This window comes from Hemicordylus capensis, chromosome 6 (assembly GCF_027244095.1).
Source record: "Hemicordylus capensis ecotype Gifberg chromosome 6, rHemCap1.1.pri, whole genome shotgun sequence".
Classification (NCBI taxonomy): domain Eukaryota; kingdom Metazoa; phylum Chordata; class Lepidosauria; order Squamata; family Cordylidae; genus Hemicordylus; species Hemicordylus capensis.
In genome coordinates, this window is record NC_069662.1 from 60787180 (window position 1) to 60804525 (window position 17346).

Here is a 17346-nt window from a genome sequence, read left to right on the forward strand (position 1 = left end):
CTGCGTAACTTAAGAACAGCTGAAGCTGGCCCCAAATCATAACTTGTGGTTTAGCTTGCATAGATGGAAAAATTACTAACTATAATTTTCAACTCTGTTCTAGGGGAGGCACAGAATCAACACGACAAGCAACACAGCTGATAAATGCTTTGATTAAGGATCCAGACAAAGAAATTGATGAGCTCATTCCAAAGAATCGTTTGAAAGGTTCTGCAGCCTACCCTAAAACAGGGACATCAGCACATGCCACCACTACAAGTGCTCACAGTTCGGTAGCTGGGAGCAAGGTGACCACTATAGCAATCTCATCATCTTCTCAAATTGCCACAGCACTCTCCTTGCCTGCAATTTCTTCAGCGTCTACTCACAAAACTGTCAAAAACCCAGTGAATAATGTGCGGCCTGGATTTCCCGTTTCTCTGCCATTAGCATATCCTCCCCCACAGTTTGCACATGCTTTACTTGCTGCTCAAACGTTCCAACAGATCCGTCCACCAAGGTTGCCCATGACCCACTTTGGAGGAACTTTCCCACCAGCTCAGTCCACTTGGGGTCCTTTCCCTGTTAGACCTCTGAGCCCTGCAAGAGCTACTAATTCACCTAAGCCTCACACGGTGCCTCGCCATAACAATCAGAACAGCAGTGGTTCTCAGGTGAATTCAGCAGGTCCTTCAACTTCAAGTCCAACAGCTACCACAAGCGTAGCCGTGTCTACTGTGTCTGGTTCTTCACCAAATGGCAGTCCCAGCTCACCTTCTGTTCGAAGGCAGCTGTTCGTCACCGTGGTTAAGACATCCAACACTACTACTACCACAATTGCAACCACAGCAAGCAACAACAGCACAACGCCCACAAATGCCACATATCCTTTTCCTACTGCCAAAGAGCACTATCCTGTGTCGGCCACCTCCTCCCCTTCGCCACCAGCCCAGCCAGCAAGGATTTCTAGAAATAGTCCTTCGGAATGTGTGACAAGTTCTCCAAGTAAAGGGGCATCTTCCTCTGATCAGGAAGTCAGTAGCCCACCAATAGTAGAAGCAGCAAACTTGGCCAGCAGCAGACAGTCAAACAATGGCTCTGTTGCAGTTCCCTCAGGACATCCTGCTCAGCCACAATCTCTCGGGTCCCTTACCCAAGAAGCAAGGCCACCTCTACAGCAACCTCAGGTTCCTTCACAAGATCCTCGAATGGTTGTGCCTCCAAATTTAGTAACAGTGAGTTCTTCTGTCCCAGTAGTTGCTCCTGCTAATGCTTCAGTGAACTATCTTTTGCCTCAAGCATCAGTGGGATCTACTCAACCACCTCCTCCAGCGAAAATGGAAAGCCCTGCCATCAGGCTACCTTCCCATGGAGTAAATCCTGCACACAAGAATTCGGCTTCAATTCAGAATACTTCAGTTGCTGTTCTCAATATCAGCCACATCAAAAGGCCCCATAGTGTTCCTTCTTCAGTGCAACTTCCTTCTACCTTAAGTACACAAAGTGCTTCTCAAAATTTAGTCCATCCAGCAAGCAAGTCTGTGGCTGCTAACTTCAGTGCTGGACCATTTGGGCCCTTCAGCACGCTGTTTGAGAACATCCCTGCCTCCGCTCATGCCTTCTGGGGTGGATCTGTCGTGTCATCTCAGACAACACCAGAATCCATTCTGTCTGGAAAGTCTTCATTTCTGCCAAACTCAGATCCATTACATCAGTTAGATACTTCCAAAGCACCAGGTTTTAGGCCCCCACTACAGAGACCGGCTCCAAACCCCTCAGGTGAATATTTGCACCGCCTTTTTCCATGTTTCAAAAAATGCATTATTACCACACAGTTCAAATTTCTAGTTTGTTTTTTCATTACTTTATGCCAGCTTCTGCAGTCTGGTTAATATAATATATAGCATACATGCAATCACAGTTTTTTCTGACTGAAGCAAATTTAAATGAATCTCATCAATAACATTTTTTTCAAAGCGCTTCATTTAATCCTTTATTCTGGTTATCATGGTAGCAAGCCTGATGCATCCTGGTAGTTCGCAAGCCAAACATTAATACAAACACCTCCCACTACTGTTGCTTCTAGAACTGTTTTTAGTGGCATTCTGCCTCTGAACATGGAAGTTCAGTATAGCCGTCATGGCTAATGGCCATTGAAAAGCCCCATGTATTTGTGTAAATCCTCTTTTTTAGCTGTCCAAGCTAGCTGCCATCACCACATTTTGTGGCAGCAAATTCCATAAATTCATTCTGCATTGGGCGGGGGGGGAATCTGTCTTTTATCTGTCCTGAATCTACTGCTGATCTGTTTCCTCAGATTTGACCCCCAGTAACTGAGCAAAGAGGCACCTTTTAAAGTCATGATTCCATTATATTTAGCAGGAGGAGAGCAACTGTCCCTATCCAAACCAGCACAGCATCTCTCCAGTGGTTGATGCTGGTGTCTGCCTTACGTTTCTTTTTAGATTTTGAGCCCTCTGGGGACAGGGAGCCATTTTATTTATTTGTTTTTATCTAGATAATCCACTTTGAAAACTTTTGTTGAAAAGTGGTGTATATAAATATTCATAGTAGTAATACTATGGGAGACGGAGGGAAAACCTCTCCATCCTCTTTCTCCATAGCATGCATCATTTTGTAAACCTCTTATCATGTTCCCCCTTAGTTCATTCATTCATTCGATTTCTATACCGCCCTTCCAAAAATGGCTCTGGGTGGTTTACACAAAGATATAACAAACAAATAAGATGGAATCCTGTCCCCAAAGGGCTCACAATCTAAAAATAAACATAAGATAGACACCAGCAACAGTCACTGGAGGTACTGTGCTGGGGGTGAATAGGGCCAGTTACTCTGCCCCTGCTAAATAAAGAGAATCACCACATTAAAAGGTGCCTCTTTGCCAAGTTAGCAGGGGTTGTCATTTTAGTTGTCATTTTTCTAAACTTAAAAAGCCCCAAATGCTTTAGCTTTCCTCATGAGCAAACGTTCGTGATTCGTTTTGTTGCCCACTTCTGCACGCTTTCTAGATCTACAATATCCTTTGAGATGGAACTACACACAGTATTCTTAATGTGGCTGAACTGTAAATCTATAAAAGGGCATTACAGAACTAGAAAATTCAGCTGTTTTCCTCATAATCCCTATCATGGAACCTGCTTACTTCACAGCTGCCATACACTAAATTGATGTCTTCATTGAGTAATCCACCATGTTCCCAAGATCTTGGATGGTGTTTGTATCAGGGAACAACTTTATTCTTAATTTGCTTTTTGTTGTACATCACACAAAAGTAGTTGTACATCACACAGGCTCTTTTTCGCATGAAACCAACAAAATAATGTTGGAGATTATTTTGGAGCAACAATTGTACAAATAATGTGAAAGCTTAGAATCTGATCTTTATTATGCTGCCTCTCTGCCATTATGGTGAAGATGGCTCACCACCATAGTTAATCCAAGTCCATTTCACTTCTGTTTTAAGCTTGGTATTGGTACAGAAAACTGCTTTTGGTCACCCTGATAGATTACCTCTGCCAGAACAGAGAAGGGAAGTGTGACCCTCCTCATTCTCTTTGGTTTGGTGACCTTTAATATTTTTAGCTATGGTATACTTCTAGATAGGCTTGTGAACAAACTTATTCTAGGCTGGTTTGTGCTCCCTCTTATGAGATCAGGTTTGCAGTCGGGGGATGCTTTTAGAACCAGCATTGTCACTACAGCTTGATTCAGCTTTGAATGGTATTATTTATTGTTAATTATTATGTTCTTTATTTTCTTGTAAGCTGCCTCAGTTTGCCTTAGCAAGAAAGACAGAGTATTAAAATTAAATAAAGGCTTGTGGCATGGAGCACCTTTCACCAGCTGAGGATAGGGTGCCTGCTCGAGCCCCTCCAAGATAGTGAGAAGCTATGGTGGATATGCTCTGAAAACGCCAGCGTTTTGTAATGCATTGCACATGGGGTGCCTTGGAAGGCTGATTGTTTGGAAGCTTCACTTGGTTCGAAATACAGCTGCTAGATTACCATTTGGTGGAAGTGGGTTCCATCTGTTCTTAAATGTTCACTGGTTACCACCCAATTTCCAAACATGATTTGGGGTGCTGGTACATAGCTTAAAGCCCTATATTATTTGAGATATGGGTACCTGAAGGAATATTTACCTCTGCATCAGCCTGTGCACTTCGATCCTAATTCAAGACTGGCCTCCTGGTTCTCCCACTGTTAGAGGTGAGGTGGGTGATAATGGGGGGGAGGGGGGCCGCTGGCCTCAGTGGTGATGCCCTGATAATGGAATTGCCTCCCCAGGGTGGCTCACTGGTGCCTAGTTTGCTGTCATTTAAGACATCAGACAGAGGCCATTTTATTCCCCCAGACTTTTAATTTCTGAGAGGTTTTTAAGTCTGGGAAATTATAGTGGCCTTCACTTTGTGTCTAAACTATAGCAAAGTAGGTGCCAGGTGCACCTCCCTCAGTCCTGACAAGGCAGAGGTGCTGTGGATTGATGATCCATCTGTTTGGGGAGGTGATGTTCAGCCTGTTCTGAGTGGGGTTGCATTCTTTCAAGGGATGACTTGCATTTTTCAAATCATTTTGTAGGTATTGTCAGCATGGATTCACCATATGGTTCTGTAACACCTTCTTCTACACATTTGGGTAATTTTGCCTCCAACCTTTCAAGTGGTCAGATATATGCACCAGGAACAGCCCTTGGAGGAGCACCGGCAGCTGCTAATTTTAACAGACAGCATTTTTCCCCACTAAACTTATTGCCTCCATGTTCTTCTGCATCAAATGGTGAGTTGTTAATTAACAAATATGTTTAACTGGCAAATTATTTTGGTGTTCCAATGCAACTCTGGGAATTCAGACGCTATGTTAAATCCCTTGGATTAAAGATGCTCAAGAGAAGGGTGTTCTGGGGGGCCCTTCTTGGTGGTACAACTCTGCTTTGATTGGACTGCTTATTTAGTAATCAGTTACTATGTTTGCCTGCGTTATGTCCAAATACACACTAGAGTCTGGTGCAATATAGCCTAGCTGCTGTACTGTAAACCCCCTTAAAAAGTCTGTTTCATGGGTTGATGTTTTATTCTTAAGGTCTTGCATGTTTAGGCTTTAGGGTGTTGAAGTCCATATCCTATTCTACCAGAAGGTGTGGCATTAGAAATTTGCCACAATTGAGAGCTTCATATGCTGAAATGCATCTCACTGTCCTCTCGAAGTTGATGGGGAAGCCCTGGTGGGAGGAGCTTCTGTATTTCTAGAAGAGCTTCACATATACACCTATGCAAGGATTTTGTTGGATCGTGGTATTTGATGGGTACTGCTTACGTTTAGTCAAGTCATTTGTCATCCTACCACAAATACTATATTGATAGTTTTTGTCTGAAGTCATATCAACTCTTCTAGTTTTCTAGATTCCAAATGTGAACAAATGTAACTGTAGTTCTGTTTCTCCAGCAAAACATATTCTAGTCTGCTTTAACATATTAGACAATCTTCTGGCGCTTTGGAGTTGCGATTTAAAAATATATATATTTTCCCATTATGTGCTGTGACAAAAATGTTTTTCCAGCCATTTCTTCTGTTGTATCCTAATTCTAAGAAGTCGTTAGCAGAGGTTTAAACTATTGGCTCAGTGTCCAAAGGCATATTGCCAAAAAGGTTCTTATATGTAGAACCTATCACTGTCATAGCTAATGATCTTTTAATAGTCATGGAATTTCAACCATATATGTGATAAATTATCTTTAATCTGGTGTAGAAGAGTGTGTGTTGTAGTAGAAACCTGTAATCTTGAAAGTGGTTAGAGTGCTGGACTAGGACTGGGGAGACCCGAGTTCAAATCCCCATTCAGCCATGAGACTTGCTGGGTGACTCTGGGCCAGTCACTTCTCTCTCAGCCTAACCTACTTCACAGGGTTGTGAAAGAGAAACTCAAGTATGTAGTACACCGCTCTGGGCTCCTTGGAGGAAGAGCGGGATATGAAAGAAAGAAAGAAAGAAAGAACATTTTTAACTTGTTAAATACCCTTTTCTTCTTCTTCTAGAGCAACCTGCTCAGCCAGTGTCTGCTGGAGTTAGAGCACCATCTCCTACCCCTTCCACTGCATCCCTGGGGTCAGAAAAGCCTAGCAATGTGTCTCAGGACAGAAAGGTCCCTGTTCCAATTGGAACTGAACGTTCGGCACGTATCAGGCAAACTGGAACATCTACACCCTCTGTTATAGGGAGCAACTTAGCCACTCCAGTGGGACACAGTGGCATATGGTCTTTTGAAGGGATAGGAGGAAATCAAGGTGGTATGTATTGCCTTGTACCTTCACCTTTTGATACTGTGCTGTAGAGGAACTAAGACATAGGATTAGGACAAATGGGATTATGTGCCAGCAATAAATGAAATTTCTACTGCAAATGGTAACCTTTACTCTAAACCACAGAGTTCATTGACCTACCACACTGTTTAGAATCCATGAGTTATTAAATAAAATCATGGTTTAAGAGTATTTTTTATTTCAGTCTCACCACACCATAAAGTATTAACTTTATGATTCAGCTGTAGACTTCAAGAAAGTCAAGCAAAATGAGTCTACCTCTGTGCCACTTGTTTAGATGGTAGATCATTCTACCAAGTTTAGGAAAACAGATTATCTGTCTGGCTTTAACTGCTCACTACTTCGGCTGAACAATTTAGACAAACTTGTGCTACTAATAGATATACCTACTTCTTTCTTGCTAGATAAAGTAGATTGGTGTCACAGTGGAATGGGAAACCATATGATTCACAGGCCAATGTCTGATCCAGGTGTGTTCTCGCAACATCAAGCAATGGAGAGAGACAGCACAGGAATTGTAACTCCTTCTGGTACATTCCATCAGCATGTTCCTGCAGGATACATGGATTTCCCTAAAGTTGGGGTAATGATCCAAATTGTTTTATTTGCTTATTTATTTATTTATTTATTTTAGCAGGGTGGGTGGGCGGGTCCTAACATTGAAGGTTCTTATAACATGTTAAAGATTTGTCCATGTTCTGTTAGCAGAATATGTATTCTCTCTGGTTCCCTTCTGGTAGCTTGTGGGTCAGAATCATGCTTAAGCTCCTCTCTAACCCTGCAGGGTTCAGTCAGGTATGACATGTAGTTATACCAAGGTTGGCCAGAGAGCTCACATTTCCCTTCTGAGTATAACCCATAGCCTTTCTGGCACTGGTTCTGCTGCCCGAATTAGATATTACAGTCCTGTCCCACCACCCACCCCCTGATTTGTGTTTCTGTGCTTCAGTGGGTTCTGCTGCAGCATCACTGCTACCTGCTCTTCTCAACTAGTCCCAGTGTGGCTGGAAGGATCCGACAAAGCCTGGAGATAAGCAAATATCAGTTGCATCAGTAGTACACAGGCCTTTTCAGTTCACTTCCATAAATTGCTCAGGAGCAGCACTTAAGTTTCTTGGGAGCCACATTTTGACCACCCTTGCTATGTACAAAGTGGTAATTTCCCAAAAACTGAACTGAAACCTGTGAGCATAATATCCCTTTGTACTGTACTGTTAATTCAAGATGATGCAAACTTTTAACAAGGGTATTAAATGGAATATTTTTGCAGAGAAATTGTAACACAAATTTCTGTAGCATCCAGATTAAATATTCCCCGCCCCCAGCAAATAGTTGAAGTCAGTGTTTCAGCAAATTTAGAGATGTAAAATATTTGATATTGCTCCTGTAGAAAAATGTGTATAAAACATGTTAAATAACCCATTCTTATTCCCTTGTTAGGGTATGCCTTTCTCAGTTTATGGAAATGCAATGATTCCTCCTGTGGCACCCATTGCAGATGGAACTGGGGGACCTATATTCAATGGACCTCATGCTGCTGACCCCTCTTGGAACTCACTGATAAAGATGGTTTCAAGTTCCACAGAGAATAATGGCCCTCAGACGGTAAATCTGTGTGCCTTAATACTTTAGACATACTCAGTAAGCTGATGATTTTTAAACTGGATCATTTAAACTCCTGCCTCCTTCAGTATTGGGGCCTTTCTGAAAGTCTTTTCCATGTCCCACCTGCATCTTCAGTTGAACCAATACCCAAGCTGGCATTGTGAATAAATCCAGAAAGGACATGCAGCTCCCATGCTGAGTTCTGGACGCATGTGTGCGCAGAGATGGAACTGAGATTGTCTAGAAAAGGATGTGTGTACTATGCCACACATCCCTTTCTGGATCAGCCTGATGTTATAGTGAAGAAAACAATAGGTGCAGTTAATAAATAATTGGAGCCAAGATAAAACATGTAGTTTAATCTGAAGATGGCTAGTAGTTCCAAATTTGACAGGATTTGGCCTTGCTTGCTTTTTGATACAAGTGTTGGAAGTGGGAATAGAGGAATAAAGATTTTATGAGCCTTTAAGCAAACACCCTTCTAGAATCTTTTTACATGTGTGTTTCTGTTGCGATGGGTAGAAAGGTGGCTTTTCCCTGTTGGAAATGAAAGAAGTTGCAGTCATGCTTTTGAGTCAGAGTAGGAAGAGGACCTGTTTGCTACCATAAGTGCTGACAGTTGCATTGGCCTTGCCCCCTGCCCAGAGCTGCCTTTTAACATCTTGCTGTTAAGCCAGAAAGAGAAGAGGGTTATGTTTAATACCATAAGAGACTTAGAGCCCTTTCTCACGATCTGTGAGAAAGGCTTTGGTGGTGAGGAAGGTTTTGTTACCTTCCCTTCCCTGCAGACGATCCTCCACTACCTCTGGCAGCATGGAAGGTTAGAGGCAGGAATGCACTGTTCTGGCCCCCCAAAACTCCCATAATTATCTGCACAAGTGTGCCTTGTGGGTATCCCCCAGCACTGGCCAGGAGTCCTGCAGTCTGCCAGCCCCAGCTGCAAGCAGATGGGGTTGGCAGACAATCAAAAATCAAACAATCAAACAATCAAAAATCAAACAATCAAAAAAACAGGGCTAAGGGAGCACATGCTCCCTTAGACAAACTACCAGGCGCGTTTGCCGCCACGGCACTTTCAGCCACTTGCCTCCCACTGCTTCTTACAAGCAGCCAAGAGCAGGCTTTGCTGCCATAGCCCGCTCTTGGCTGTTCGTGAGAACAGCCTCGACGTCTGTGAGGATTACATGGTCATTGATATCTTTATTTTATGTTGCTTTGTGTGCTGAGTATTGTTCTTATTACTATTTTTACTCTTAACCAACTAAGTCTTAAAGCTTACATTTGAAATGTGGAGCCAGATCGTATGGAACTGTATTGCAGTTCATTTTTGTTCCTCTTTGAAATGGTGGCATAGCTTGAAACCTTGTTCTTCTCTTTCAGGTATGGACTGGAACATGGACACCTCATATGAACAGTGTGCATATGAACCAACTTGGCTGAGTGGGATCACATTTGGTAGCCTGGAGATTCTCTCTTGGCTTAGAGGAGAACGCAAACAGCAGAACCAGTTTCCTCAGCTCCCAGATCATTCTACTGATGTGTTCAACCGAAGTGTGTAGGCTTTAAGCCACAGAAGAACTTACTAACTGACCTTTTCTGTGAACATTGTGACTGCCCATTCCCTAACATCATATGATTCAACTTAGCCTCTCTTAGTTTCATTTTGTTTTTCTTTCCCCTTTTTATTATTATTATTTTTTGACATAACTTTCTGTTGAATCTGTTTTTTGGCTGGTTGGTTTTTAGTACTGTAAACTGCTTCTGGGCATAAACAGAAATTTAGCAAAATTATGTAAACTTGATCCTGAAGTTTTAGAATGGCAAATAAATGTACAATTGTTTACATAACAGAAATGGCTAAGCAGAAAGTAATTTTTTTCAGTATGTCAGTATAGAGGCTCTACTTTATGTAGACTTTAGTGTGACAGATGTACCTTCATATTCAGCAGTCTGGATGTTTCCTTCATACATTAAACTATTAATGAGCATAACGTTTTTCTACTTGTGTAATTTAAATACAGTATAAAATGGGCATTATTTGTGGGTTTCTCCCCAGTTTTATACTACAAAATTCATCATCCATTTTTTTTGTAAAAACAATTCAGAGTCCAAAAAGAGTTTCCCTTCTCCCTTATAAGCTTTGAACAAAAACAAACTAATCTCTGCAAACTACAATTTCAAAGCTTTTCTTTCTTTCTTTCTTTCATACTATCCATAAATTTCACTATTCCTTTTAAGGGATTTTGCATTTCTCCAGAGGTCTTACTAAATGAGCTTCTACAAAGGTGGGTTAATCATGCTTGGCAAATTGTGTCCTACAATGAGTTTGAGTATATCCTCCTGTGACAGATAGTTGTTGCCATATGTTCTTTGGCAATTAGCTACAATTAAATGAGCATGTCCAGCATAATCCTCTAGTAGAGCTTCACTAGCAGAAGTGTCTCAAAACAAGATTATCCAGAAGATATTGGTGTATCATTATGCCAGGAAATAATTTGTTCTGAAATGAAGAAACTCCTTAGTTGTGGTTTGATTTGGAAGATTCCAATCCAAGATGTGTGATGTCATAATCTTTGATTACTTTCATCACTTAGAAAGTTGGTTGAAACAAAAACATCAGCTCTCTAAGTAGAAAAGATGGTGTTTAGGTCTAGAACAGATTTTAGAAGCACCTGCGCCTGCTGGTGACACATAACTATCTCTACTCAAGACCCTTCTTATAACTGATATGTCTGTGAATGTGTGATATGTACTTTTAAATTTATAAACTGATCTATTAATCATGTTTAGTATTGCATGTTAGGATACAAGCAGTCCATTGTCAATTTCCTTTGCTAGTTGGGGGGGAAATGAACTGAGAGTCTGTTTTAATAAGGTTACAGTATCACTTGAATTAGCCTTTCCTCAAAGAGTTAGTGGCTCAACACAAGGCTTGGTTGAATGACAATTTCAGATTACCTAGACCAGCTCAATTTTTCAACTACAAAACTGGAGCTCTAAAATGCTGTTTCGTATGTAAAGCCAGCAAGAAAAATGGTTTTCTCCAAAAAAACCTGCAGCCTTCTAAATGCAACTTCAGAGATGTTGAGAGGCTTGTGAATAAATACCAGTTCATCTGTGTACATGCCCTCTGTTGGTGCTCTTAAAATAAAAAATTTTCATTGTCATTTACTATTCCTACTGAAATGTTTGAAATTGGTTGAATCACAATGAATGCCTAACAAACAGCTATTGGTGGAAGGAGAAAATAATAATAATTTTCAGCACTTTACTATAATGGAGGGGAATAATGCTATTCAAGTATTTTATATAACATTTACCACTCTCCTTAGTTTATGTGTAATGCCTCTCCAAAGCTAACTAGGATTATTTTTGCTTCTTTGAAATAATCCTTCAGCAGAGTAGATGCTACTCGGTATTTATTACAATAAAATGTATTGTCAGGTTCAGCTGAACTAAGTTTCTTAGGATGTGGTTTCTTATTAAAGCTATCTGTATTTTGTTGACTTGAAAGCAAAATTGTGGATAGGGAGTACAGGCTGGAACGCCCCATGTTTTGTTTATGGGATAAGGCTTGTTAAATAAAATACTGGGGTTTTTTAGAAGTCTGTATTAGGAACATTTTTTCAGAACACTTTTTATATTTCAAATGTAATGCATACTTGACCAATAAAAACAAGGAACATGCTCTTTTGAGACCTTTTAGGTCTTCTCCATTTTTTAAAAATGTTCTCATAGCTTATTGGAGCGTTTATAGGTAGAATGCATTTTTCTATGGATTTAGGGAATGAGATGACTTATGGAAGATGAGCCATGGGTGAGTTCACTCCTTAAATCCCAGCATTCTGAATATGGTAGAATTTGCTAATAAACATACTTTGTTCTTGGCGATTCCACACAAACATCTGAATGAAAGCACTTAGGTTAGCTTGATTTTCCACTTGGGAACTCTGAACGACTCTCATATAAAAATGCATTTCAAAGCATGGACAGCATCTAAATAGCAACTCCAAGGCCTTGAGCATGACTGGCAAAATGCTTTTTTACTTCTGCATGGTTTCTGTTCATTCACATCTATGGGATCTGCACCTGTGCAGAGCATTATTTGGAATCCTCTAGGGCTTAGCCTTAAGTGTTTTGGGGCAAGCCACTTCCCTTTGGATCAATAGCACTTCTCTAAGAAGGCATGGCCAGCACGTCTTACCTGAGGTTTCTTTGTATTTTGTTTTGTTACTATCACATCAGAAGCATTAAGAAGGTTCTCTTGGTTTGTCCTCAACTATCCAAGCAATTTTGACCTCCAAATCTCTGCCCCTGAACTTTGTTCAGCTACCACTTAGGCTCAGCCACTACTTTTATCATACATCCTTGGCATCCAACCCTGTTCAGACACTGCCTTTGGCAGGCCCATCCTCAACCCCTTATTCAACTGACAGCTGCACCCTCATTCCAGGTAAGACTGCTAGCCTCTCTCCTATAGGTACAAATGCACAGAGACCACAAAGAAGAAAAGCAAGTCTCTTACCTGTAACATGTTTATTGGGTATGCAGTTGCACAGTCTTCGCTTTTGCATCTTCTTTTTCTTATAAGGCTGCCCTCTGGACATCCAGCTGCAGCGGTCATTTTGAATGGAAGGAGGAACTACAGGCCACACCTACTTAGTTATCAATCCAGAGGGGCATGGTTTGCACCAAAACTCTTACAGATAAATTCTACAGGGGTTCCAAATGATGCTTTGTGCAGGTGTGGATTCCACAGGTATTTATTGCACAGAATATCAATTATAGATAAGAAACCTGCTTTCCTTTGAATAGCAGACCCTGTCGTCAAACTGCTAATGAAACGCCCCTCAGTTTCAAAAGGCACTTGCCATATGTTGTGACAGGGCTGCTATTCAAGGAACACAAATCTAAATCTCCCTTAAGCACTTGGAATTGTGACCATGGATCCAGCCCATGGCTTTGTTGGGATCCAGCCCATGGTTTGTTGTGTATGTTGCTTTTGTTAGCCCACCATTATCCATTCCATAACTCTTTAAGTCATACCGAAAGAGTACTTCATGAATTAATAATCATTATTCATCTAGCACAATTCAAGTGTCAACCTATGTTGCCTCAGTAATTCTTACAAGTGTCTCATAAAGTAAGCCAGTATTATCCCCCTGGAAGTATAGGCCACCTAGTAAGTTTTATATTGATGTTGCTGAAGTGAGATTTAAACTGGTAAATTCCCAGCTCAGGTTTAGCTGCTGTTCTAGACCAGCACTTAGAAGTCCTATCAATTCAAATTCTTAAATAAATAGAAAATGAAGTTGCACTTTAATTATGAATACCCAGGATTGATGGTTCATACTAAATAGCCACAGGACATACTGAAGGCCAATGAGATGGAGTTAAAACTTCTAATGTTAGAGGAGAAATGTCTAAATGGAAGCCATCAAGAAAGGCAGGGTCAACTCCAGGGTTGAGTAGTCTCTTGGCAAGCATGCTCCAGTAGCTTCCCTCCTAAGTATGTTTGGGCAGATGCTCTGCCTCTGAGCTATGGCACCGTCCATTTCAATACCCTGTGAGGTATAATTACAGGGTACAGTATGAAAACGACAGGCCCACTGGCCACTCTTCTTCACAATGCCCTGGGAAAAGTTGGGAGCATGGGGGTGAAATTGTGACTAAGCCCAATCTTCCCCAAGGAGGCCAACAGTCAGTGGTGCCTTCCTAGCAGATGACCAAGGTTGCCACACATTCAAGTAGTGGGACCTGCAGAAAGGCCTAATATATCTGGGCCTTCTGTCCAAAGCCAAGTCAGCAAAGGGTGTGGTGGAAGCAGCTGTACTTTATCTCACAGGCCGTTAAACAGTTGGTGTCTAAGGCCACAAATAACTAGTCATAATAAACTACTGCTGTTCCTCAATTATAGAGCTATGTGGTTGTAGACAAAACCTGGAATCCAGCTATACACACTTCTGCAATCCTAGGCAACTGGTAGTTGGAGGGGTCCCTGCAGCTGCTCGTTCTCTGGGCAATGGCTGGGGACAGGCTGGAGTTCTTTTTGGAAGGAAAGTCTCTGTAAAGGCACACACATAGACTACTCCAGCTCACAGGCACCTGCCACCAACTGGATTGTTTCAAGGCTTCCAGCATCCTGCAGTTTCAAGGCCACCAAAGGGTTACAAAGACTAAGCTATACCAACTTCTACAGTCTTGCTTCACTGGTCTTGGTCTCTAAGTAGTTGGCCTTACCCATCAGTATCAGCTGTTAGGATGATTTTTATCGCCAGCTCCCCACCTTTACCCTCTTAACTGTCAGGACGCCATTGTTAGTTTCTCAGTACCAGTGATGCCAACTCTGACATCAGGGCTGCCAGGTTATGCAGCCACCCCTACTCCATTGATCCCACCCTCTGTTGGCTCTGGCTCCAGCTCCTACTTCTTTCTCTATGTTGACCACACTGGAACTGCTGGTGGCACCTACCAACCATTGCTCTAGGTCTATCTTGAGTGCCCAGAAAGCAGCTTGATTATGTCACCTCCCTCCCCTGAGGCACAAGCTCAAGCCTCTTCTGGTTCAGAATCAACACATCTGATAATATTTGAGGTCCTCTCCTGACCAATTTGTAGATGACTGCAAGTTGACCTCCACTATGGAGGACCTGTGTCACTATGAGGAATGGTTAATTTGCACAGCCAATGCCCTGGTGCTGGAAGTAAAAGCTACCCCACTTATCAATTACTCCATCTTCCAGCTGGTCTAGTGGTATTGTCTATGTTGCTGGCACTGTCAACAAGCAGTGTTCCCTCTAACAGGGATTTCCAGATGCTGTTCAGTACCACTTCCATAATCCCCAAGCAAAAGCCATTGCAGCTGAGGATTCGGGGAGTTGTAGTCAACATCTGGGAATCCTTGTTAGAGGGAACACTGGTCGCAATTTAAGGATTTGTGAGATAAACCATGGCTATGGCATCACTGCTTAAAGTGCTTAAAGTCCAACAAAGAAGACTGTTCATTTATTTTCAAATATCCTGAATTTGATCATGGTGGATGATGAGACAAGGGAAAGCAGAAACCTCATTCTGTGATGAGAGGATCAGAAATGAGTGGAAACTTTTATTCCACAGTGGCTTTATATAGCCAGCTACCAAGTTTTAATCTTCAAATACCAATATTTACCCACTTCCTCCTTTGACCATCTGCCTGTGACATTCACAACATTCCACTAATGGGCTGCTAAAAAGAATGTGCCATCATCCTGAGAATACCTCATAACACTCAGCTGTGGTCATGACCTACATTAGAAAGTTGTCCAGTTTTAATGAAGACTTTGTAGAAATTTTGTAGCTCACTTCATCAATCCCACATAATCCACTGTGTGTGTGTGTGTGTGTGTACCTGCACATGCATGAGAGACAATAGAGAACCTGGCTGTGTTTGATGCCTACCCCTGCTAACCGGTCAAAGAGGCACCTTTTTAACATGGTGATTCTCTTTTATTTAGCAGGGGGAGAGTAACTGGCCCTATCTACCCCCAGCACAGTACTTCCAGTGACTGCTGCTGGTGTCTGTCTTACACACATGGACAAGTTTGCTGGTACCCTTACAGCTCATTGAAAAAGTGTTTTATGCCTCTTGAAAAGCGATTAAATGAAAAGCAATTATCCTGTGTATACCAGCATGCCTTTGATATGTCATCGAGTAAAGCAAAGCAAGTGTGAAAAGAGATAAAGTATTGCTTATTCTACAAAGATATTCTAAAGTGGCCCGGACACATTTGTTGGTACCCCTAGAAAAGATCATAAATAATTGGATTAGAGTGATTTTCCAAATTAGCTGTTTTCTTTAATTAGTATCACACATGTCTCCAGTCGTGCAATCTGTCATTCAGCCTATTTAAATGGAGAAAAGTAGTCACTCTGCTGTTTGGTATCATCATGTGTCCCACAATGAACATGGACCAGAGAAAGCAAAGGAGAGAGTTGTCTGAGGAGATCAGAAAGAAAATTATAGACAAGCATGTTAAAGGCAAAGGCTATAAGACCAACAAGCAGTTTGATGTTCCTGTGACAACAGTTGCAAATATTAAGAAGTTCAAGGTCCATGGGACTGTAGCCAACCTCCCTAGATGCGGCCACAAGAGGAAAACTGGCCCCAGAATGGGCAGAAGGATAGTGAGAATGGTAGACAAAAAGCCAAAGAGAACTTCCAAAGAGATACAAGCTGAACTCCAAGGTCAAGGTCCATCAGTGTTTGATCGCACCATCCGTCGCTTTTTGAGTGACAGCGGGCTCAATGGAGGAAGACCCAGGAGGACTCCACTGTTGAAAGAAAAACATAAAAAAGCCAGACTGGAATTTGCTAAAATGCATATTGACAAGCCACAATGCTTCTGGGAGAAAGTCCTTTGGACAGATGAGACAAAACCGGAGCTTTTTGGCAAGTCATATCAGCTCTATGTTCAGAGACGAAACAATGAAGCTTTCAAAGAAAAGAACACCATACCTACTGTGAAACATGGAGGAGGTTCAGTTATATTTTGGGGCTGCTTTGTTGCGTCTGGCACGGGGTGCCTTCAGTCTGTGCAGGGAACAAGGAAATCTCAAGATTATCAAGACATTCTGGAGCGAAACGTACTGCCCAGTGTCAGAAAGCTCTGTCTCAGTCTCCATTATCTCCAACAGGATAATGACCCAAAACACACAGCAAAAAGCACCCAAGAATGGCTAAGAATAAAACATTAGACTATTCTGAAGTGGCCTTCTATGAGCCCTGATTTGAATCCTATTGAACATCTATGGAAAGAACCAACACATGCAGTCTGGAGAAGGCACCCTTCAAACCTGACACAGCTGGAGCAGTTTGCTCAGGAAGAGTGGGCCAAACTAGTGCAGAAGTCTCAATGAGAGCTACAGGAATCGCTTGTTTGCAGTGATTGCCTCTAAAGGTTGTGCAACAAAATATTAGGTTATGGGTCCCATCATTTTTGTCCATGCCATTTTCATTTGTGTTATTATTTGAAATATTCTGTTGCATCAAAACTTTAAAGCAAAGTCTGGTTTTTGTTAAATGCGGAATAAACAATGATTGTTGCCAATTACTTTTGTCAGTTTCAAGTTACTTCAGAGACAATTGTGGGTTCTTTTTTTTTCGTGTCGGGGTACCAACACATTTGTCCACATGTGTATGTTTCTTTTTAGATTGTGAGCCCTTTGGGGACATGGATCCATCTTACTTTATTTATTTATTATTTATCTTTGTAAACTGCTTTGGAACCTTTTATTGAAAAGCAGAATATAAATATTTTTATTTGTTGTTGTTAAAACCATAAATTCAGTTAAAATATATATTTTGGCTGGAAAGCAGTTAATGCAATTTTTAATAATGCATGGATTTTATTTCCAAAATATTATTCTAATGTTCTGCTTGCACACTA

At 41.5% G+C, this 17346-nt stretch overlaps 1 protein-coding gene across 4 annotated transcripts in view; it reads left to right on the forward strand.

Moving 5' to 3' along the window:
* Positions 1–11614, forward strand: part of ANKRD17 (ankyrin repeat domain 17) — a 161431-nt gene extending 149817 nt beyond the window's left edge. For 3 of the 4 annotated variants that reach the window (XM_053260476.1, XM_053260475.1, XM_053260478.1), the window contains exons 29-34: positions 104–1758; positions 4578–4775; positions 6032–6283; positions 6721–6899; positions 7757–7921; positions 9302–11614. In XM_053260476.1, coding sequence (XP_053116451.1) covers positions 104–1758; positions 4578–4775; positions 6032–6283; positions 6721–6899; positions 7757–7921; positions 9302–9361 — 2509 coding nt within the window. In that variant the 3' untranslated portion in view covers positions 9362–11614. The remainder of the gene's footprint in view (positions 1–103; positions 1759–4577; positions 4776–6031; positions 6284–6720; positions 6900–7756; positions 7922–9301) is intronic. The other variant, XM_053260477.1, reaches the window with a different exon arrangement.
* The last annotated feature ends 5732 nt before the right edge of the window (positions 11615–17346 follow it).